We start from the raw sequence: 22,516 nt of genomic DNA on the forward strand, positions 1-22,516 counted from the left end.
TACAAAGGTTGTGGACTGTTAGCGATTACCCCGCAATTTACCCCGCAACTTCGCGAAACATGGGTTCAGGCGGATCCGTGTCGATAACGCAACCGTCTCGTCAGACTTGCTACAGTATTTCCGCTTCAATTTTTTGGTTTTGAATCTGATTGAAGTCTGAACGATGGAGCTTCAGGGGCGTGCCGCTGCGTCCTCGTCGTTGATGGACGCCATACGATGGGATACGAGTCGCGCTTCGAGGAGTGCCAGGTCATCATCGGTGAACGGAGAAGCGGGGCGGCGGTGTCATATTTGTCTGCGACTATTTTCAAAGTCCGAGCATCTCATTCGCCATCTCCGGTCTCATACGAAAGAAAAGCCCTTCATCTGCCGACGGTGCGGGAAAGGATTCGTTCGGCGGTGAGTGAACTAATGTTGAATGACCCACACTAGATACTGACTTTGTTCAGGGACACTTTGGCGAGGCATGCGAAATCATTCCATGGCGTCCCAAAGGAGCAGATAGATCAAGAGATCAGCACGCGACAAAAAGGATCTCTTGCGCCAGCATCTATTGATTCCGCCTCTGAACAGCTATCGAGCAGTGTCTTGGGCGAGGACTCCACGAGCCCTGATGACCTACAGATTACGGGTTCCACCTTTGAGTCGCTACAAGAATTGACTATGCCAGATGTTGATGCTACCTCTGCACCGGATTCGACTCTAGTTGAACCGCTAGGACTTACGCCTCTATCGATGCTGTTGCAGCCGTCAGATATCGACGAAAGCTCGGATGGAACACCAGCAAGCCAGCAGCAGACTCGAAATTTACAAGATGCGCTTAATAACATCACGTCCGATTATGCTTCTGCTGCCTTTCCGCAAGTTCCGTATTCTCAGCAAAGCACTTCTTCGGGCAATAGCTTCTCGTTAGACCACACAATTTCGCTAATTATGGGCGACTTCCTTGTTGGTATCGACCAGAACGCCATTACAAGTAATGTAAGCAACAGTTCGGGAAATGTCTCTTTGATTAGCACTTCCAGTTCGTATTCACGACGACGGAAAGATTCACGCGGCTCTGTGGATCGTGTGTCAGATCGGGTGCTATCACAAGCTATTCCTGGACAATCAAGAAGAGTTTCTGCAGGGCAGGGCCGGATCAACATCGACGAACAGTATAGAACGCTCATCAAAACAAAGTTACTTCCAACTGCGTATAGCGAATCTGTACCATCAACGGACTATCTGGTACGTTTGCCTACTTATGTCCTGTTGTGTTGGAAGAACACTGACTGACTGACTGCTTGGTAGAACCTCTGCTTGCGACTGTACTTCACTCATTTCAACCCTATCTTTCCGCTGCTTCACGTTCCCACGCTAGGTTCGGCTTCCGAGAATTCGTTTCTTTTGTTTTCAATGTGCTCTATCGGAAGTCTGTTTATCGGATCAGACAATACCACTGGTCAAAGCACGAAGATATTTGAGTGGCTCAACAAGACAATTTTGGCGTCGGTAAGTAGAGATTCGATTTAGGAAGCAATGACAATCTGGCTAACAGCATTATGATTTAGTGGGAAAGTTTGATATCAAGCGATGTTGCTGAGTCGCAGTGCACCGTTCTGGCTGCAGCAATAGGCCAGACCTTTGCATTACTGTCTGGTGTACGTTAATGTTGTTCTTCTGTAAGAACCCGGTTACTGATGTCGTGTGCAGAATCCAAAGCATTTAGTAATAGCTGAAGCCTGCCATGGACTCGTTGTTGCTGTAAGTGCACATGGACTTGAGATTGTCACTAGAGCACTAACAGATGATTTGCAGTGGGCCAGGCACGGCAAATTTGTCCCGAGTTGCAATCCGGTCATTCAATTGGAAGATCTAGACAAGAGTGACTTGAATGATGTGTGGCGGTCTTGGGCGCGTTCTGAGGAGATGAATCGGTATGTACTGTGCACGCATGTACCTGTCGGCAACAGAGAACTAATTGAAATGAATGCAGAGTGGTTCTTGCCTTGTATATACACGACGCGGAGTTGGCACGGATATTTAATCATGAACCATTGTTAAGGCATCACTCCGGAAGGTTGCCGAATGTAGCTTGCAATGAGCTATTCGAAGCGCGGACAGTTGACACCTGGACAGCATTGATGCGGGAGGACTTGATGAATTCGTCGTCAAGCAGTTCGTCTCCAGGCGGTTCAATCGGGTTTTCCTACGTGCGCGCAATACCCCAGGACGGCGCTAGACTAGGCCAGTTCTCTGCATACTGCATTCTGGAGGGTATTAGCGCTGCAGTTTGCGAACGACGGACTTCAAACAGACTTGACGGCCCAACCACTGACACATTCGTAGCGGATTTGATGCAGTGGTACTGCAACTTTGCGCAGCAGCAACGATATGGCGAGGGACATGACCAGTTTTGTTTGATGGTCCTTTGGCATTCAGTACACATCACTCTGTTTACGGACGACGATTTGCTGGTAGCCACTGCGACCCGGCATGTGACGGAGATCAATACGGCTTCGCTAGCAATATCGCGGGCATGGGCAGCTACTCCGAACGCGAAGCGGTGCGTATATCACGCGGCACTGATGCAGAAGCAGTTACACGACTTCCAGTTTGGGGCTGAACCGGGGATACATGTGCCGCGTTGCCTATTCCAGGCTGCTGTGATATGGTATTGTTACATGCATTTTGGACATGATGAGAGCAGTAGAGACGCACACAGCGCATTCGCTGATTGCGGAGAGGGTAGTAACGAGGAACGAAAACAGGACGACGACGAAAACATGTTGAATGAAGGCCAAGATTTCCCGGAACTGGAAATTCTAGACACTGACAGTACGGAAATACTGATGCTAATCGAGGCCGCGTACGGATTTCAATACGACAGTCCACGACTGGCGGAAGCAGGCATGCTGAATGGGTTCATTAACTTGATGCGACGGATAGGACATTGGGAGATCGGGAAGACGCTGGCGTCGACTCTTGCGGCGTTACTGGAAAGCGGAGAGGGGTTATAACGTACGGATCTGGTTCACAAATGTGTAATATACTTGGAAAATAAAGGGTTTACTTCGATGTTTCGTGCTGTAATGTCTAAGTAGTGTGTTCCAGAAGTCGTGAGCGTTGATCAGTGTTCCAGCAATTGTCAGCACAATACGAATGATCCAATGACGAATAAAGCAGTCAGACACGCAACGAAAGATACTATATTGATGATAGCAGAACAAAGCGAATCGACGCAGCAGGCGTCGTCACAGCTTGCGATATAATTTCCCCCAGCTTGTCCGCGCATAACGAGCCCGATCCGGTTGCGGTTCCTGTCGCAAACTCGGCGCTGTTGGACGACGCCTTCTCCGTAGTCTAATTTCACGAGTCTGATCAAAATGGCCACGGGCGGAGATCAACAAGTCTCAAGTGAAAACTTCAGCTACTCATGCTGACAGTAAACGCTGCAGGACGTGGACGTTGGCCCGCTTCCAATGGTAGAGTGTCCCTTCAGCAAGCTCTCTACAAGCCAGGCAGCGCAGCAGCGCCCAGCGCTCAATGCGCTAGGACAACACACATACTGCCACTGTCAGCGCTATCGGCGAAGCGACGCTGCGTTCATGGCGATGATCGTTGCGCATCAAGCTCGCTGAGGTCGAGTTTCAACATCGACAGACATCAGCTATTGTACGACGTTCACCACAACAAGTGATAGCTATGCGATTTTGCCTGTGTCCATGATATTGTAGCGAATCGCTTTTCCGAGTCTCTTTATTGGTAGCGATACACTCTGTCGCTGAGCTCTTGACACTTGGAGGCGATGTAAAAGTGGTTCGGGTCTTCACCACTTGGTAACGATGCCTGCTGTGCTTGTTCTGATGACTCCGCTGCTTTCATATGGTACCAGTTACCTTATAGTATCTGTGTAGAAGAACTAACCATTCAATCTCATTGAGTTCGACATTCAAAGGTCTTATAAGTCAATAAACTGATCATATCTAACTTTTCTTTTTTCTGTAGCAGTCTGCAGCTAATCGCGCCAAAGTTCGTCGTCTCCCACTCATTCTCGCGAAGCACGCCTCGCAGTACACGACCCTACATCCCCGACAACAGCACCGTACTTCCACCCTCCAGATCTCCCACACAGCACAACGCATAATGACCTCCCTGAAGCCGTTCCACGCAGATGATCTCTTCCGTGTCGACGATGTGAACCTCGACGTCCTGACCGAAAACTTTCATATCGCGTTCTACCTCTCATACCTCACCACATGGCCGACACTCTTCTTTTCCAGCGAGAACCCGCGCGGCGAGATCACTGGTTACAGTATGTTATGCCACCATCGACGGAGGCGAGTTCTGGTGCTAACAACGTGCTAGTGATGGGAAAGGCGGAAGGCAAAGGCAAGGAATGGCACTCTCACATTACGTGCCTCTCAGTGTCTTCGCGCTATCGTAGGATCGCACTCGCGCGGACGCTTGTCGATAACCTCGAATTCAGGTCCGAAGGACCGCCTTACGACGCCTACTTTATCGATCTCTTTGTCCGCTCCACTAACGCTCTTGCAATCGGAATGTACAAAGACTTTGGATACTCTGTCTACCGACGGGTTGTCGGGTACTATTCCGGCGGCGGCAGCGGAAGCAGCACAGATGAGGAGGACGCTTTCGATATGCGGAAACCACTGAAGCGGGATGTGAAGCGGGAGAGTATACGAGCCAATGGCGAGAACTTCAAAGTATCACCGGAAGAGGTGTATTCATAATATCCATAGTGCACACAATAATACAAAAGAAAGTCTCCCGAAAAACGCCAATTACTCATACAACTAGATACTTATCAACCACCATCCTTGCGAGCCGTGAATTTCCGCTCATCATGTACACGAGCTGCAAGTTATACGCGGCCTCCATTCGCAAATCATAATCTCTAGACGCAACCTCCTTGCACTCGGCATCACCCTCGACTTCGTTATCCGTAACTGGTTCAATCTGCAGGACCATCTCGTAATAGTTCGCCGCAAGCGTCAAAAGCCCGAGCATATGGAACGCGCGACCAATGTTATAGTTGACCTCTTGCTCTTCCGCCCATACCGCGCGCCTATTGTTGTCAAATAGTGACAACGCAGTTTCCACTCGCACGCGACCATATTCCGTTAAATAACTCAATCCCTGCACAATCTGCAGATGGCGATTATTAGTCTGTCGCTGCATTGCCCGGTGTAAATGCGCGAGCCCGATCGAAAACAAGACCATCGGGTCGCGTGGCACAATCTCGAACGAGCGCATGTAGTAACTCAAACTGGGCACGTGGGATCTGCTTGCAGCGAGAATCTGGCCGTAGAGAGTCAACAGCATCGGCAAAGCCTCCTTACGCAGGGTCTCCGAGGTGCCTGACGATGTGGCGTGAGCGGCAACCTTCAGCGAACCCTCAATAGCGCGACCTTGCACGACAGAATCAAGTCCCTTCACTTGCCGCAGCAAATACTTCTGCGTCCCAGCCAGATTAAACATGTCCTGCGCTCTAACCCCGCTTGGTACGCTTGCGAGAAACAACTTGTACATCATAGGACTAAACATCGTCTCCTGCCGCAAAATCAGCCCGCGCACAAGCTCCATGCTGGTCCTGTAATCCTCGGAATGTATCGCGCACGAAAAATGCACGAGATCCATAATGCGCACACGCTCCTTGTCCTGCACAAATACGTTGGCGTCCTTCGCGCGGCGCAGCACCGAGTACGCGTCCTCGACTTCCTCGTGCCACGTCAGGCTGAGGGCGTACTGCATGAAAATGGTGAACCAGCCGTCAAATGAAAGACCGCGGAACTCGGTCGCGTTCTTGAACGATTCCGCCTCGCGCGCAGCTTCCTCGTCGTCCTCGTCGTCGTCAAAATTCTCCTGCAACCGCGTCGCCATGCCGCGAAGGCGGTCGTTCAAGTTAAGTTTCTTCTCGCGTCGCTTTGCAGTCACCGAGAACCCACGGAAGAGACGATACTTATCCGACGGGAAGAACGCCTTGGTGTTTGTAAACATATCCACTAGCTCCGAAGCGGCCTGTAACCACTCTGCCACGGCAACGGGATTTCCCTTGCGCAGACCGTCTTGGTATTGTCGCAACCGCCGCAGCTTCGCGGCGACAATCTCGCTCGCGAGCTCTTCCGCACGAATCCGCTCGGCCCTGGTTGGGCGCACACGCTGCTGGGACGCGTTGGCGGGATTCCGGGGTCTGCCGACGTTGCTCTTCGTGTGGCCGTCCGTATTGGCAATGAAAAAGGATACCATCTCGTCGTTCGCCGTTTCGTCCTGCTGGTCCACGTCCATATTCATACGCCCGTTAACAGCCGCGCGTAAAACAATCTCAGGCTCGATCAATCCGCTTCCATGACCTCGATCCCCAGCAGCGGCTGCGGCCGCTGCAGCAGCTTTGGCTCTCTCCTGCTGTCGTCGAAGTCGCATGACCTCGTTTACGAGCTCGAGCGCCTCGTGCCGTTTCCCAGTCGCTTCGTATACTTCCGCGAGCGCGATGCGCGCATCAAGGCTATTTTTGTCATTGGCCATAACTGTCCTGTACGCGGTCTCGGCCTGCAGAAAGTCGCCAAGTCCGTGGAGACAACGACCCATCGACATGACGAGTTGCGGCGTGGCATAGTCCTCCTCCATCTCTACAAGCGGCATGTACAACGACAACGCAAGCTCATACTGCTCCGCGTCCATAAGCGCGTCCGCCACATCGAGGAATAAGTCCGCGTAATGGCGCTTATCCTCCTTCGTTGCGTCCTCGCGCTCCGCTTCCGCAAGTAAATATGCTGCATGGTCGATCGCGGCAGGGATGTGTCCGAGTTTGAGTCTGTATATTACCATCTTTGCCCGCAAATCCAATGGCAGTGTGTATGCGGCGAGTGCGTCGTCATCGTCTTTCTTCGTAATTGGGAAATGCCGATTAAGCTGCGCCTTGTCTTTGTCGTACTCGTCGTCGTTGTCGTCGGGTACGTCGTTCCAAAAGCGCTCGTTCTGACGCTGCAGAAGCCATCGCGCAGTCGATTTGATGAATTTGATAGCCTTCAGCCACTCCTTTTGGGCGCCGTAGAGCTCCGCGAGGATATTGAGTTCTGACCATCCGAATTCCGGGGCCGACATTGATGAAGATGAGGCAGCTGCCTTGGAGCCGCGCTTGGAACGTGAAGACGGTTGTGCAGCGCGAGCGGGGGCCTGTGAGGCGGCGAGAATGTCTTCGTAGAGTTTTGTGGCCGAGGTCATGTTGTGCTGCAGAACATGTATAGAGGCAAGTTCTTTGATGACGGTAAGGTCCTCGGGGAGCATATCGTGAATTTTCTTGAACGCTTCAAGCGCCTATGTCCATTAGCCGCGCATCAAAGAGTGAACCGCGCAAGTCATACCTTCGACAAATTGCCCATCTTCTTAAATACAAGTCCCCGCTCAAAAATCGCCTCAACGTCCTGTCCATTTGCAAGAATAGCTCGATTATAGCAATACAACGCCTGATCGACCTGTCCGATCTGGAACGACAACTTTCCACAAATCGACCACAACTCGCTATCCTTTAACCGTAAATGCCCCGCCGAGATCCACGCCAACAAACACTTTGGAATATCCCCACGCTGTTTATGGATCTCGCCTAGCGTTTTCCATGCAGCGTAGACATGGTTGTCGATGCGGATAACTTCTGCCAGAATGCGTTCAGCTTCGTCGAGGTCGTTGGTCGCGTAGGCTTGGTTTGCTTGGCCGAGTAGAATCTTGACCTCATCCGAGGGTTCCTGCTCGCGGATAACTGCCTTCCCGCGCCTCTTGCCGGACTTGGTAGCACCTATCACACGGCGCAACGCAGCGGGTACGCGGAAACCAGCAGCGAGGCGAAGGTTATCATGTAAATTCTCGCCGTCCTCATCTTCATCCACATCCTCGTCCTCGCTGAAATCCTCGACCCCTCTCGGCCGACGCGTAGATGATGACGCCGCGCGGAGCGAAGGATCCAGCACCGCGTCGTCATCGTCATCGTAGTCATCGTCGTTGTCGCCGCCGGACTCGTAGTCACCATCGCGCTCGACGTTGTCGACTTCTTCCTCCTCGTACGCGTCGTCGGAGTCAGTGTAGTCAGCGGCGATCAATTTCCGCTTACGCTGTGTCTCTTCGTCGTCCTCTTCGTCGAAAAACATCGCACATGTCGTCGCGTTAATGCCGATGTTGATGCTGGAGTGGACGCGACGCGGGTATAGATGCGTCACGTGATTGTTACGAGGTGTGTAGATCATCGGTCGCGAACAGGAAGCCGAAGCGTGTAGACGGAGCATTAGTTCTATTATACATATGTACAAGCAGTAAAACACTTTTGGCTTCCAAGTCGTTACAGGAACAACTTCTTCGGGACCTCGCCCGCTGTCTTCGGTTCCGTAACAGCTGCGCTCTGCTCAACAATGGCTGCATCTTCCACATCAGGTACTGTCGCCGTCGCTTTCGCGCTGCTAGCCTTCGTCTGCCGATCCCGGATCTCATCGCGCACCGTCCTATACTCCAGCTCCTGCTCCTCGAGCGACTCCATAAGCTCCCTCCACTCCTCCTCCTCGCCAGCAACGCCGCTACCAAGTTCATTCTGTATATCAAGCTCCGCGTTGCGCAACTGCTCGTCCACATCAACATCAACGCCGTGCTCGCGATCGTAGTCCCCAGATTTGATCTTCCCGATCACTCGCTCAAGCACGTCGATCTTGCGCGCGTACCGGCGCTTCGTCTCGTTGTACTCTTGTTTTTGCCGCATGACGTTGATGTTCTGCGAGCCCACAAGAGCAAGAAGGATGATGTAGTGCCAGATCCAGCTGCGGCGGAAAACGGAGCGGCGGATGATGGCGGCGCGGGAGGTGGGTGGTTGAATGGGTTGCGTGAGAGTGCGGATGGGGTGTTCAAGTGCGATGTCGGCGGAGGCGGCGGTGGGGGAACCTGATGGCGCGGAGGAGGCGAGACGTCGGGACGGCAAGCCGGATCCGCGTAGAGCCGCATGCCGCGACAGCGCGCGTCTGAGCGTCGAAGACATGGCGTGGTTGTATATGCCCGCGTAGAAGACCAGCGATGAGCTCTTCACGATGCTGCTGCAAAGTTCAGGAGAAGCGATATCGGCGTCAGCTGCGCGGGGTTTGTATAAGCAGTGTGCTTCCAGTCACGTGGCGATTACAAACCGTCCGCGCATTTTTCGCTTTACTTCGGCGACTTCGGCGTCTTCACGAACAACCGCATAGTTCCCCCTCGTTGTTCTTCACTCGCATTCACAACAATGGCCGCCGTCTTCGCCCGCACCCTTCGCACATTCCGCGCGGCGCCCACCGTGGCGTCGCTCGCGTCCACTCGCGCGTTCTCAGTCTCCGCCGCGCGCTTCACCGAGAAGCCCTCGCTTCGCCTAGGCTCGACCGCGCCCAACTTCCAGGCCGAGACGACAGACGGCCCGATCGATTTCCACGAGTTCATCGGCGACTCGTGGACCATCCTGTTCTCTCATCCCGCGGACTTCACCCCCGTGTGCACGACTGAGCTCGGTGCGTTCTCCGTGCTCAAGCCTGAGTTCACCAAGCGGAACACCAAGCTTCTGGGGCTTTCCGCCAACGATATCTCGTCGCATCATCTCTGGGCGAAGGATATCGAGGAGGTCGCAACCGGCGGCAAGGCGTTTGAGATCCCGATCATTGCCGACCCGGAGCGCAAAGTCGCGTTCCTGTATGACATGGTCGACGCGCAGGACACCACCAACATCGACAAGAAGGGCATCGCCTTCACCATCCGCGCTGTGTACATCATCGACCCGGCCAAGAAGATCCGTCTCTCGCTCCTCTACCCCGCCTCTACCGGGCGCAACACCGCCGAGATCCTCCGTGTGCTCGACTCGCTCCAGACCGGCGACAAGGCCGGCGTGACCACTCCTATCAACTGGATCCCCGGCGAAGACGTCATCGTCCCTCCTTCCGTGTCGGACGAGGCTGCCAAGGCCAAGTTTGGCGAGTTCCGCGCCGTCAAGCCGTACCTCCGTTACACCAAATACCCCGAGGAGATCCTCAAGAAGTAAACGAAAACAAATCTATTCTTCTGTACGTAAAACATGCAACGCCTCCTGTGCGGTTTGCATCCGAATCAAAAACTAAAATGTCACAAAATCATCCTGTATAATATCCAATGCTTTACGCTGCGGAACAACACAAAAGAACCCAGTCCGTTATGACAACCCACATGGCAGAGTAACACCCATTTCGCAAAGAAGAACAATACACTATATATCATCTATGCCTCGGAACCAGCCGCGGCGTTCACATCCCTGAAGTACTCCTCGATCTCCTTGGCCTTCGCCTCACGAACCGTCTCAAACACCTTGAGCATCTTCCTGCGCGCTCCCATGGCGGTGACTCCGCGTTCGGTAAGCTCTGCTTCCGACAACGACACCAGCTCTTGCCATGTGATGTTTTTCAAATTGCTCGTGTACTTGTGCAGACGCAGCGATCGAAGCCACGCCGAGATGTCGTTCAAAAGCGCCTCCTCGGGGACACCAGCTGCGGCATCCCTTTGCGGGGACTGTTCTCCAGACGCCGTTGCCGCAGCCGCGGTTGCCCGCTTTTGCGTCTCGGACGCCGTGCTCGAAGCGGTTGTGCTTGTGGTGGATGTGGACTTTGATGAAGACACGCTAGTAGTAGACTGCGCCGGCGAGGCAGACTCCCGGCTGCGCTGCTGCTCCTGCGACGATGCGGCATTGTTGTTGCCGAACTGGGCTGAGCTCTCAGAGCCCGACGCCAAGTTCTGCACATCGGCAGCAAAGATCATAAGATTCGCGGCCGGCGTGGACCCGCTTGCACTGTACCAGTCGGTCAACGGCGAGCTGACTGCGGGAGAGACGGCACCGGGCAGGATGCCGCCGAACTGCATGTCGAAAGGCGAGGACGCCAGAGCCGACTGCGATGTTGACTTCACCGCCGGAGTGACAGGCGAAAAGGTACCGTGTCTGCCTGCGACCGACGGGCTGCTGAACAGCGGCGCCGCTACGGCAGAGCCAGAGGCTTCGAACTTCTGCTGAAATGCAGCACGCCGGCTCCGGATTGCAGCAGAGCTGAAAGGAGACGAACCAACGGCTGCCTCCATAGGCGAAGACTGGCGCAGTCCGCTACCAAAGTCTCTAGGGGGTGGCATGGGAGAGAACTGGGCGTTCTCGTTGCTGTACATCATGCCACCGAGCGGCGAAGCGAACGAAGGAGACGATGCGGCGGACCTCTCCAGTAGGTTGCGCCTCCGCAACTTGTGTATGTCGGTGTCCACAAGAATGCGGTTGTTGACAGTGGACAAGGCCGCGAGCTTCATCGCGGTGGCGTTAGCAACGATCTCGGCGTTCGCGATCGTAGTCTGTGCATCTGCGCTGCCGAATCCGACACCGAAAGGCGACGACGCAGCGGGAACAGCAGCCGGCGTGTTCATCATGCTAGCCCAGCTGCTGGTCACTGGCGAGGAAAACGAAGCCTGCTTCTGCTGCGCGTAGAGACCGGACTGGGGAGTCGGGTGCTCGGCTTCGAGGGACCGTCCGCAGGACTTCTCGGAGCCAATAGGAGAGATCGCACGAGTGCCGTCCGTCGACGGTGCGCTGCTAGTGGCCTGGCTTCGTCGTCGCAGGCTCTCGAGAATCGACTCGTCCGCATCGGCAACAAACGCCTCCTCAAGGTCGTCGCAGGTCAGCCCCAGCGAACTCGCGCGCTCGCTCATCTCCTGGCGGAGTGACACACCTCGAAGGCAGCCTCTCAGGCGATTCTCAGAATCTTGGGACGCACGCGGTGCGGCAGAGGAGTCGATGCGCTTTCGCTCCTTGTGCATGAGCATGTTAATGAAGAAGCGGCTTTGCACGGGCGTGGCATTCTGCAGCAGCGTGTAGAGCGTGGCGGTGCGCTCGGCGTCAGTAAGCACGCGCGAAAACCAGGTCTCGATGGCGCTGAGCTCGGACTTGAACGCGGCAGCGGACCCGCCAGGGGTCGCGGACGAGGAGGATGCGGACGAGACGGCAGAGGACGCGGAAGAGGTCGACGACGACGTAAGCGCTTCTAGCGATCCGTCGTAGTTGTCCAGCTCCGCGAGCCACTGGTCGGCCAGCACCGACATCTGCTCCGGGTGGTCGAACAGGTCCGTGTCTGGGTCGGCGGCGGCGTCGTCGATGTAGCGTCTCCAGCTGTCAAACTCAATATCGCCCGGGGTGCTGAGCATAGAGCTGTGCGTGGTGAAGGGCTGCCTCCGCGGCGGGATAGGAGTAGCGGCGGCGGGCGAGGGAAGAACGATGTCGGACACGGGCCGCGCGCGGCACGCGAGCGGAGACGAGAAAGGCGCGGCCATGTCGCTGGCAAGAGCCGCAGAGCCGAAAGACGTCCGGCCCGAGAACAACGGGCGGCGATCGACGGAGGCCATTGGTGTTGGTTCTAGGGAGGCAGACCGGTTAGCAAGGTGCGCGGCGGCGGCACGCAGAAATGTGCGGGGCCCCGCAGTCGTGTCGTGCGCGTGCTCTGATCTGCTGCTGTCGGCTGGGCCGCTGCGGTGCTTGCGCCGGTGCTTGTGGAAAATCATTGCCGCTGGCGATAAGAGCGGGGAGTGGTGGAGAGATCGATGGCGTGTGCAAGAAAATAAACACAGCGCCGGCGGTCGAATAATGCGGGGCACTGCGCTGGGAAGGGGGCCAGGGCTGGGGCAGCGTGACTGGAAATGGCCAGAACTAGAGTTCCCACGGCGTCTTGCCACGCTGACCGCTGCGAGCAGCAGAAACACGTAGCACAGGAGCGCGCCGCTGGACCAAATAGCCATTTCCAGTCGGCAGAACCCGTCAGAGGCGCAGATCTCCTGCTGGCGCAAGCCAGCAGCGCAGCAGCGCAGCAGCGGCGCCGTGGTCGCGAAGCCGGGAGCATGGCGAGATCACCCCGGCGCGCGCGCGCACAGTGCAGAGCCGCAGGCATGTGCCAGTGGCACGAGACGGCGATCAGGGCAGTGCGGACGGCGACGCAGCAGCAGCAGCAGCAGCAGCAGCAGCAGCGTAGAGACGCAGCAGGCCGCGACGGACGACGAGGGGAGCACAGGGAACGTACAGTGGCAGGTAGGGGGGAAACACGGTCAGACACGCAGGGGCGTCGAGATCATGCTCCTGGGAGCGGGCACACAGCGGGAGCAGCGGGAGGGAGCACGGCGGCGCGCGCGGTAGCGGGTGGCAGAGCCTGCGGAGGCTTTCGGGGCGCTGGCGGGGACGCGGGGGGGCGGACGAGGACGCGGGGCGGAGGAGAACCTGCGAAGAGGAGAGCGCGCGGGCGCGGTGTTATTATTGTGCAGGGCGCTGCCTCAGCGCCCGCGAGGCGCGGCGGCGTGAGCTCTTCGACGAAGTGCGTCTCTGCCCCGGACTGAGTGGGCCCGTCTCCCGACGTCCGCCGCCGTCCCCAGAACTGCGCGGCCAGCGCCCTCCCCGGCGGCCCTCCCCGTCCCGCGCCCGGCCCAGCGTGCTGCCCGTGGAGCACGAACTGCGCAGCGAGCTGCTCCTCGCGCGCACCGCGCGCAGCGGCGGCAGCATCGCTGCCGCCGCTGCAACCGCGTGCCGACCGGCGCGCGGCCGCGGCACCTGCCGTCGGGTGCATGGCGGTACGGGCCCCTTGCGCACGCACGGCGGGCGCCGAGCGCGCTCCGTCCGCGCTGCTCCGCGTTTCTCCCCGGACCCTGCCCTCGCGCCTCCCCCGCGCTGGCCTGTCCGGCGCCGCGGCCGCCATAAGCAGCTTGCTCCTCCTCGCCATTCGCTGCCGCCCTGCGCGTGCCGCCCGCGCCTGGCTCCCCCAGCCAGCCCGCCGTGCAGCGCCTCCCTGCCTGTCGCCGGCGCGCTGCTGCGGCCCAGAGGGCCCAGAACGCTGCTGCCGCGACTGGCAGGCCGCCTGTCCACGTGAGGCAGATCGCAGCGCGGCCAAGCGCCGGCGTATGATTAATCCGCCTTCTTCCCCACGGCACAGGCGGACGTCTCCGCGTCGCGTCCAGTACACGCAGCTGCGACGGACCCGCGGCTGCACGCGCGTCGCCTGCAGGCCCTCTGCTGGCGCCCGGCCGCCGATCGCGACGACTGTCGCCTGCCGTCTGCCTGCAGACCGACGACGGCGCTTCGCCGAAGAGGGAGCGCGAGCACGCGCGCGCTGTCTGCGCAGGGCGGCGCCGCAATCGCCGACGACGCGACTCGCCGCCGCTGCGATCCCGGGGCCCTCACGCGCTGCACGCGCCGGGCCCCTCCTTCGCCAGCGGCGACGCAGACGCCAGCGGCGCTGCGACGCTGCCGCAGAAACAGGCCCTCTCTGTGCCCCATCTCCGAGTCCGACGGCTGCGCCTGTCGCCGTCGCCGAGGCGGCGACGGCCGTGGTTGTCGCCGCCGTCCACCCGGACAGTCCTGTCCATCGCGGCGCTCCGCAGCCTGCGCTGCCGCTCCTGGACGTCTCCACCGGAAATCTGCACGACCTCTTCTCCGGCACCGCGCCGGCCGCGCTTGGGCGCGGTGGCTCGCCCAGCCTGCCTGCCGCTTCTGGCCGCACCACTGCCTGATCCAGAATTTTTCCGGGGGGGACGCATCTCATCTCGCTCCTCGTCCCCCCGATGCCCTTCGGCGCTCCCTCCAGGGCCGGGGCTCAGCGGGCGGCAGCGCCCGGCACGTGCCGCGGCGCAGCGAGCGCGCGCCGTCTTGTCTGGACGTCTTTCCGCGCACGCCTCGGAACTCGGTACGCCAGCTCTGGCCAGCAGCAGAAGACGCGAAGGCGCCGGCCGTACACCTCGTACTTCCTGCTGGGCGAGTCGCGCACCCGCCAGCGCCTCGGCAGTCTGCGGAGGGCCGCGCCTGAGCTGCCTGCCGAAGGCGAGCCTTGGGCCGAGCGCGCTGGCACGGTGTCGTGGAGCGGTGGACCAGAGGCTGCGCGATGCCCGACTCCGCATGAGCCGTGCCGCAGCGGCGACGGGCAATGTCGTCCGCCGCCGCCCCTCGCGGCTCATATCCCGCGCTGGCGCGCTGGCTGCGCGCCGCCTGCGCGCCGCCCTCCAGGGCCTCGCCTGGTCCCCATTGTGTCGCGCGAAATGCGACGCCGCCCGAACTCCACCGTCGCCGCCTCGTCGCCGCCGCGTCGCCTGCATGTACGCACAAAGTACCATACCCGCCGTAGCTTACACGTAACCTCCCAGCGGAAGCATGCGCGCGCCGCGCTGGTCTGAAGTCCCGCTGGTCCGACGGCCGGCTGCGCTTATCCTGGTGCAAGCTGCACGGGACCTCCTATTTCTCGCGCAGCCCCGCGCAGACAAACCCATTCAGCCGCTCCGAGTGTGGCAAATCATCCGGGCGTGCTATTTTTTTTGTTGTCCACGGCCGTCTCTCCCTGTCGTTCTCTCGCGACTCGCGCACCGCCGAGGCCCGAAAATTAAAATATCGCCACCCGCAGGGTCGTTTTCATGATGTCATGCCGGCGTCGCCGTCCCGCGTCGTGCCGAGAACAGCCGGCCGTGTGGCATGAACGTGATCGCGTGTGAAGCGTTCGTCACACGCACGTTCCTGCTCCGCGTCGGGATCATGCGCGTGACGGCCAAAGCGCACTCGTGGTGACGCCGAACGCGCAGTGTTTAAACCTTAGCCCCCGCAGAGGGGGAAGCGAGGCACCCCTGAGCTCTTCGGCGGCGTGCCCTAGCCCGATGGGCCGTCGTCGGCGTTCAAATGAGCGACTGCTGCGGCGATCAAGACGCAGGAGCGGGGCTAGACTAGCAGCAGAGCGGTGTGTACAACGATCTCTTGGAACAGCAGTGTCTACCTGCGTCCTACCTGCAAGAGCTACCATGCAAAGGCCATGCAAAAACAGAATCCCCAAATAAGCACCTTACAAACACCGATGCAGAACAGAACAGGCGACGAAAGGAGGCGCTCAGTCCAGCTTCACGGCAAACCGCGTGCGCAGCATCTCGCCCTTGAAGTACATAATCCACGCGAGCGGAATCAGCGCCACCATAATAAATGCAAGCAGCGTGTTTCCCCAGCCGTACCCAAGGCAGTCGTACATCGGGCCGCCAGCAAGCGGGAGGAATGCGCCGCCGATGCTGCGCAGGATCACCGAGGCCGACGTGGCGGACGCCGCGTAGATCGTGTACGCGTCGACGAGGTATGACGTCGTCACGTTGAGCGAAGTGAAGAGACCCGCGCCGAGGATCACGTTGCTGAGAATGGGCACGATCCAGTGTACTTTGTAATATACCGTCCAGCCGTAGATAAGCATGCCGATGACGTGCAGCGGCGACAGGATGAGCAAGAGCGGCAGGCGGAACTCGGGCTTCATCTCGTCGTCGGCGGATTGCGAGGTCAGGTAGAGGAGGATTTTATCGGAGAAGAGGATGACCATGAGCAAGCCCGCGACGTTGCCGACACCGAGACCGAGGTAGGCTAGGCCGACTGTGCTCGTGCTGAACCCGTACTGCTGCTCGTACACGTCCGTGAACGTGGTGAATAGCAGATACATCTGTCCGTACGACACGGCAATGTATATCGACAGCAGCAGCACGTTCGGAGCGCCGAAGAGCAGCTTCATCGGTCGGATAATGTTCCGCATGAACAGACGTGACGGACTCGATACCCGGTCCTCGTATATGCTGTACAGCTGCGCATTCCCAGTCTCTTTCCGCAGCCGCCGCGCCTTTTGCCGCAGCAAATGCGGCCCGTAAGATTCTGGGAGAAACGCAATGCAGCAGATGCACATGATCCCCGACGCAATCCCAAGTATGCGGAACACCCACCGCCACGACACAGCCGCGATGAATCCGCCGATCACAGGACCGACGGCCGGACCCAGCACCGGGCCGAGTGTGTATATCGCGAGCATCTTGCCGCGCTCGCGCTGCGGAATCAGATCGGCGACCGACCCCTTGCCGAGGGCGAGACTCGTGGACCCGATGAAGCCGCAGATAAAGCGCAGGATCATCATGCCGGTCATGCTGTTGATTTCGCCCGAGACGATGGTGAGCGCGGCGAAGACCGCGGTGGAGGCTTTGTAGATGAACGAGCGGCCGTACAGCTCTGACAGCGGTGCGATCACGAGCGGACCGACGCCGAAGCCCAGGACGTAGATGGATATCACTAGCGACGATAGAAGCGAGCTTGTGCTGTGTAGGTCCTCCATCATTTCGGGCACACCGGGCGCAAGCATTGACGACGCGAGTGGAACGATGAACGACAAAGTTGCAAGCGTAAGCAGAATTCCATACTTTTTCGCCTGCGAAAAGTTCATCGGATTCTTAGGATCGTCAGGCCCGTCCCACGTCACGAGGTTCTCGTCGTGTTTCTCCCCGTCGTCCTCGACTTTTAGCGTCAGGCCTACAGCCTTCTCCACATCTTCGTCTGCCAGAGAACTGCTCTCGGAGGCGGACTTGACTGTGCTTATCGCGCCGTTCTTCAGCTCTTCGACTAGCGACGGCGGCTTGCTGTCTGTGTTTATCGTGATTGCCTGATCGTACAACGGATACGCGTCTGCCGCTGTGAGGTCACGGTCTGCGGCCATATCGCTGTCGCTTCAGTCGCTTCTGGCCTTCTAATATCGTCGTTTATAACGTACTGCCAAGCTCAGCTGCGTACTTCGCTATTCTCTCTGTGTGCTCGCTCGTTCCTCGTTCACGGCGCAAATCAGTCACAGACAGGACTCACGCGCGCTCATATGGGCTATTGCATGCCTGCCGCTACGAGGCGACCGCGCCGCGGACGCCCGACTCCACAAGGGCTTTCCCGTATCAGGGCCGGATTTACGACATCGGGAGTGCCGACGCGGCTCCGTTGTATGAAGCAAAGCTCAGTGGCGCTGGCTTTTCCTAGGTTTGCTGCGCGGTTTCCCTGACTCCTGAGTTTAAATATCCGTGCTGCTTGTTCGCTCTTCTGCTCTACGTCGCCTGCGGGAAGTGCGCGCAAGAGCAGATACCTATCTGGGCTGCCCATTTCGACGCAGATCCACAAATTAATAATTTCGATAGTTTTCGCGTAACAGGATTCTAGTTGTCAATTGTCGTCGGTAGAGAACCTGTGAACCTCGGGACGACTGCAGCGCAATGAGTCGAACGTGTGTAGTTATCTCCGTTAACAGCGCCTTTGTCTTCCAACAATCAGGCCAGTGCTTTGTACGCATGTAACTTATATACACCTGCTGCCGCCCACATGCCCGCACCGTCGACAGGGCTCGCGAAGCATACTTTGCAAGTGTATACCCATCTGCGCGTTTTGTCTGTATACCACGCTATTCGGGCCGGCCTGTTCGACGATCAACTATGAATGGGTTAGTGTTGACGGAAATCGCGAATGATTCCTGATACTTCAATGCGACCGGCGCGACTGTCGACGCGTTCGCGAAAAGACCGACACTGCTCGTATCCGTAACGTCTAGACCCGGTAAATGTCGGTGCTCCCTCCAGCTCAATGTATACTTGCACTCTCGTGGCAAGACATGCGGCGCGCGGATGACAATGTTTTGTTCATGGGTCGAATGCTCATGAAGCAACGCAGACTTTCTCGCCAGGTGTTCGGTAGGCAGTCGTTGTCGCCGACTTCACGTAGAAATGCACGTCGCATTCGAGATATCAGGCCGACTGTCTGCACCAATGACATAACAACGCCATCACACTGTCGTCATGACTAGTTTGAACTCGCACTAGAGCAGCATACGAGGCAGATGCCTGTAGTCTGTGCAGCCCTTCGCAGTCTTTAGCCATACACAGTTCTTTATACTTGTAAAAGCACTTCGCTCGCGTATGTTAAATATAGGCCGCTCTGAGTCTCCTAGGAGTTTAGTCATCGCCCACGCAAGCTCGCATGATTCTCCCTCCACGTTAGCGGTTCAATGATGCAACGGCTAGAAGACGACTCCAGCTCGACCAATGTAACTGTCGTCCAGACGTGACTGGTAGGGATCAGCATGGGATCACAGCAGCGGTTGTTCGACTGTTACGAGGACTGCTTCTACTAGGTCTCGCTCCGGGCTGCGCTGGCTGTGGGCGCTTCCACCGGAGAGAACTCCCTGGCGTATTATGACGCGCATTTTTTGCACCTCCGCCAGCTTGATATTTTACCACGAGCCGCACGCACACTGAACTACAACATCTCGTGGTCAAAGTTGTTCTCGAGTGATTTATGAGGCAACAATTAAAAACATAGGTCGAGCCGGTGAGCCATACCGGCGGTACAGCGCTTCGTTTCAAGGCTGAAAACCGACGCTGGTGCTCAGCACTGTAGCTAAGCTCTGTGGCTGAGGATTTCCGAAACGTCAGCATTGCGTATGCAGCGGCTCTCTTGCCTCTGTCGAATATCGTGACGAGACGACGACGACGCGGACATGACGATTGGAAAATTTAGCACCCGCGGGTAACCCAGCGCGCAGGCGGGTCGTGGTGTGGCGTGTGGTGAAAAAAAGTGCTGGTTTAGGGAAACAGCCGTCCTCCTCAGACAAGGCTTGTCGGCGACGTGGTGTGATGTGCTGATTGGCCGGCGAAGCGCAGAGGGCGAATAAGAGCACGGAGCGAAGCGCGGCCCGGCAGGGCATGATGACGCGTGCACGCTTGCCGGATGCACGTTATATGGCATAACATGCTGTATATACAGACATCGTTCGAGATGGGCTGTCTTTTCTTGACGTCGCCGCTTCTTGTGCTGGTATTCGCCTTCGGCAGCTCGGTTATGACAGTAGGGGGAGCGAATCGTTTGACCAAATATCGGCAAGATGGGTGTTCCGCGTACCATAGGGGAAGAGAACCAAGAGTCTATATAATCTAAATGCCGACCTGTTGCTGGCACGTCGGAAGGGCGTTAACTTGCTCCCTGCGCGCACAAACATGGGGTAGCTCGGCGAACTAAGAGCCACTGCCGGGAGCGGAGGGGCACAGAGGAGGGGAAGGTTGCTGGGGAGACTGGTGGGAACAGGTGGAGCGATCTAAGCGTGGGTAACAGCTTCGTGCCCCTCCGGCGAAAAGAAAATCCGAGACTAACCTGAAGCACAGTGCCGCGTGTGCACAGACGGCAGTGGGGGCGGCGGTGCAGCAGCGTTTGGTGATGTGCGCGGTTGCAGCTGCCTGGCGAAGTGCACTTCGGGGAAATTACGGGGTGCGGGTTACGGCGATGACGGCTAAACACCTAGAAACGTGCTGCTGCGATCTCGCGCTGCGGCATCCTAAAGGTTGGGCAAGCGCCCATCCCCCGATCGCCATTGCATAGACGCTGGTATATAAGAAGATCGATGCGAGAGGGTGTGTGGCTTATCGGACGTGGCTGTCTGTCCCGGCGTGCCGTCGATATTCAAGCTTGCACGTGTGGGCTGTCACGACGGGGGGTCATCGCAGGGTGGCGGTTACTTCATCACATCGGCGCGAACGCAAGTAACAAGCCACACAGCGAACGCAGCGACGACGAAATCGTGCACTCAGATTGGAGGGGATATCGATTGCGCATTTTAAACACGAAACAGAGGTGTTTAGCTGGACAGCTGCCTGCGCAAGAATTAGAAGGAGCCAGGCGGGCAGTCGAGACGCGAGATCGGCTTGTTCATATGTCCTCCTGGGAGTACGATAATGGGGAGAGCAACTCCGCATTTTCAGGCTAGATTTGGCCGACGAGAATCAGCTCTGGCGCTCGTAGCGGCCGATACTCCCAAGTTGCCCCACCACGGCCGAACGCAAGAACGTCGCGCCACGCCACGAGGCCCCGCACATGTGCACAGCGACGTGGACGGAGGTGATCCTTGAAGGCCAGCATCACTTGTTGTTTTGCGCTCTATCATGCCAGTGAGGTCGCAAATAAGGAGATGGTATACACTTTACGGACTCACGACGGATGTGAAAATTGCGATAGCACAAATCTGTCATGTTTTTGATTTCGTCTGGTCCATTTTTTTTGGTAGCAGCGACTGTCACGGAGGTATGAACAAGATTAGAGATGCGGAGGAGAAATTTTCTGTGATAGTGGGGTTGCCGTTGTCCACATCAGCTTCTCCGCAGCTTCACTAAAACTGCGGGGAACACAATCCGGGGAAGCGCAACGGCGGGCAACGACACCCCTGCCGACTGAACAGCGTAACACCCTTGCTCCAGCTTTGAGGGACGTTTGGAGAGTTGAGCAGCAGCGAGTTGGGTTTCGTCCGCAAGGCAGACGGGGGCATACCGAGAGGGGTAATAAGAATACGGAGAGAAGCGCTCGAGAGGCGGGGGTGGTGTGTGCTTCGAGAGGGGGCAAGAGCGATGGCGGAGAAGCTGTCGGCGCCCGCGGTTCTGGAGACCCCGGATTCCGTGCAATTCATTTGACAGGACTTCGGCCTCAGCAGCGGGCAACACGCTAGAGCGGTGTCAGAAGCCGGGAACACGCGGGAGGTCGGCCGCGGGGAGAACGGGAGAGGGCGAGGTAGTAGCCGACCCCTCCACGGCCGATGTCGCAACCCATCTTGCCGAATCATACCTGCGCCGTGGTAGCGACTACCAAGCGGCTATTCGGCGCACGGCGTCGGCAAAGACGAGCAAGCCGCCAGGGCGTTACTCCGTGCCTCTGCAGTTCTACGTTTGGTCGTGTAGAGGACGCGGACGTGCGTGATGGTGGTGCGGAGGAGAGCTCCGCGTCGGTCGTAAACCGAGCCGAAAGAGGAAGTTCCGCACCGCCAGCACCGATCCCCGGGGCGCTCGGTCACCGGAAGCACACAACGAACGAGCACATATGCAGCACTCCTGCACAGCACCGGCAGAGACAGAGACAGAAAACCATGCTCATGGTCTGTATGTAGCAGGGACGTGAGAGTGGGCCGATGCTGTCAAGAGTCACGCCGCCATCGCGATGATAGCGGCGATCGCGTGTGAGGGCTTGCGATGCGAACGAGTGCCGCGGCGCGGGGATCAGGCAGATCAACAGCGGAGTCCAAACAGCAGGAAGCTGTCAAGCACCTGTGAGGATCGATCGCGGTTTCCGCTCTGCAGGTACAAGCTACGGCTGATCATAAAATAAGGCTTATCAAGCATGCTGCTGATCCAGTCCTGCTTGTCCGAAGCCCCGACAACGCTGCTCGTCGACACCTCGCGACGGCAGCGAGAAAGCGTCGCTCGAACGGCGTGCGGGACTGAAGACGCTGCGGGGCTCCGCAATAGTGCGGGGGGAGCATGGCGGGGTCCCGCGGGGGTGGTCGCCGGCCGGGGACGGCATCGCGTCGCGCGTCGTCGGGCGCGCGTCGGAGATGCAACGCCGCTGCCATATGCGGGGAAGCGCAGGCGCGAAGCGGCGTTGTGGTTTGCGCGGGTAGCAGGTTTCGACCAGCCAGGCCCCAGCGGCAGAACGCGGCGGAAGACCGCGTCTGCGGGTGATGCGGCGCACGGGCGGGTCTGCGCCGCGGGATGAGCGGGGGCTCCTCCGTGGCGGGGGGGGCGCCGGGGGCTCTGCGGAGACGCCCCGGACGGGGTTGTTACTCGAGTGCTTCCGGCAGGCCAGAGAGGCCTTTGGCCGCAGCCTGTCGGGCTTGCTCCCTCTCTCCACTTTTCCCCTCGT

The 22,516-nt window shown here is 58.0% G+C and overlaps 7 protein-coding genes across 7 annotated transcripts; 3 read left to right on the forward strand and 4 right to left on the reverse strand.

Moving 5' to 3' along the window:
* The first annotated feature begins 12 nt into the window (after positions 1-12).
* Positions 13-3,190, forward strand: V1518DRAFT_418498 (uncharacterized protein). The gene is made up of 7 exons (XM_066904554.1): positions 13-399; positions 450-1,230; positions 1,294-1,494; positions 1,554-1,643; positions 1,696-1,746; positions 1,801-1,919; positions 1,979-3,190. Exons 1-7 carry the CDS (start codon positions 164-166, stop codon positions 3,000-3,002), a joined length of 2,502 nt encoding a protein of 833 aa, XP_066758666.1. The 5' UTR covers positions 13-163; the 3' UTR covers positions 3,003-3,190.
* Positions 3,191-3,905: 715 nt separating this feature from the next.
* Positions 3,906-4,764, forward strand: V1518DRAFT_308448 (uncharacterized protein). Its single transcript, XM_066901113.1, has 2 exons — positions 3,906-4,297; positions 4,351-4,764. Exons 1-2 carry the CDS (start codon positions 4,129-4,131, stop codon positions 4,734-4,736), a joined length of 555 nt encoding a protein of 184 aa, XP_066758667.1. The 5' UTR covers positions 3,906-4,128; the 3' UTR covers positions 4,737-4,764.
* Positions 4,713-8,269, reverse strand: V1518DRAFT_418503 (uncharacterized protein). The gene is made up of 2 exons (XM_066904555.1): positions 7,368-8,269; positions 4,713-7,320 (listed from the first exon to the last, which is right to left on the reverse strand). The coding sequence occupies exons 1-2, from the start codon at positions 8,238-8,240 to the stop codon at positions 4,792-4,794; spliced, it is 3,402 nt and encodes a 1,133-aa protein (XP_066758668.1). The 5' UTR covers positions 8,241-8,269; the 3' UTR covers positions 4,713-4,791.
* Positions 8,269-9,069, reverse strand: V1518DRAFT_418505 (uncharacterized protein). Its single transcript, XM_066904556.1, has one exon. The coding sequence runs from the start codon at positions 9,014-9,016 to the stop codon at positions 8,333-8,335; it is 684 nt and encodes a 227-aa protein (XP_066758669.1). The 5' UTR covers positions 9,017-9,069; the 3' UTR covers positions 8,269-8,332.
* Positions 9,070-9,128: 59 nt separating this feature from the next.
* V1518DRAFT_418506 (thioredoxin-like protein) lies at positions 9,129-10,234 on the forward strand. Its single transcript, XM_066904557.1, has one exon. The coding sequence runs from the start codon at positions 9,254-9,256 to the stop codon at positions 10,034-10,036; it is 783 nt and encodes a 260-aa protein (XP_066758670.1). The 5' UTR covers positions 9,129-9,253; the 3' UTR covers positions 10,037-10,234.
* V1518DRAFT_418507 (uncharacterized protein) lies at positions 10,034-12,903 on the reverse strand. The gene has a single exon (XM_066904558.1). It carries the CDS (start codon positions 12,787-12,789, stop codon positions 10,249-10,251), a length of 2,541 nt encoding a protein of 846 aa, XP_066758671.1. The 5' UTR covers positions 12,790-12,903; the 3' UTR covers positions 10,034-10,248.
* Positions 12,904-15,641: 2,738 nt separating this feature from the next.
* Positions 15,642-17,601, reverse strand: V1518DRAFT_308701 (major facilitator superfamily domain-containing protein). The gene has a single exon (XM_066901114.1). It carries the CDS (start codon positions 17,520-17,522, stop codon positions 15,900-15,902), a length of 1,623 nt encoding a protein of 540 aa, XP_066758672.1. The 5' UTR covers positions 17,523-17,601; the 3' UTR covers positions 15,642-15,899.
* Positions 17,602-22,516: the final 4,915 nt, after the last annotated feature.

This window comes from Limtongia smithiae (assembly GCF_038497785.1).
Source record: "Limtongia smithiae strain NRRL Y-17922 unplaced genomic scaffold V1518scaffold_8, whole genome shotgun sequence".
NCBI classification, from domain to species: domain Eukaryota; kingdom Fungi; phylum Ascomycota; class Lipomycetes; order Lipomycetales; family Lipomycetaceae; genus Limtongia; species Limtongia smithiae.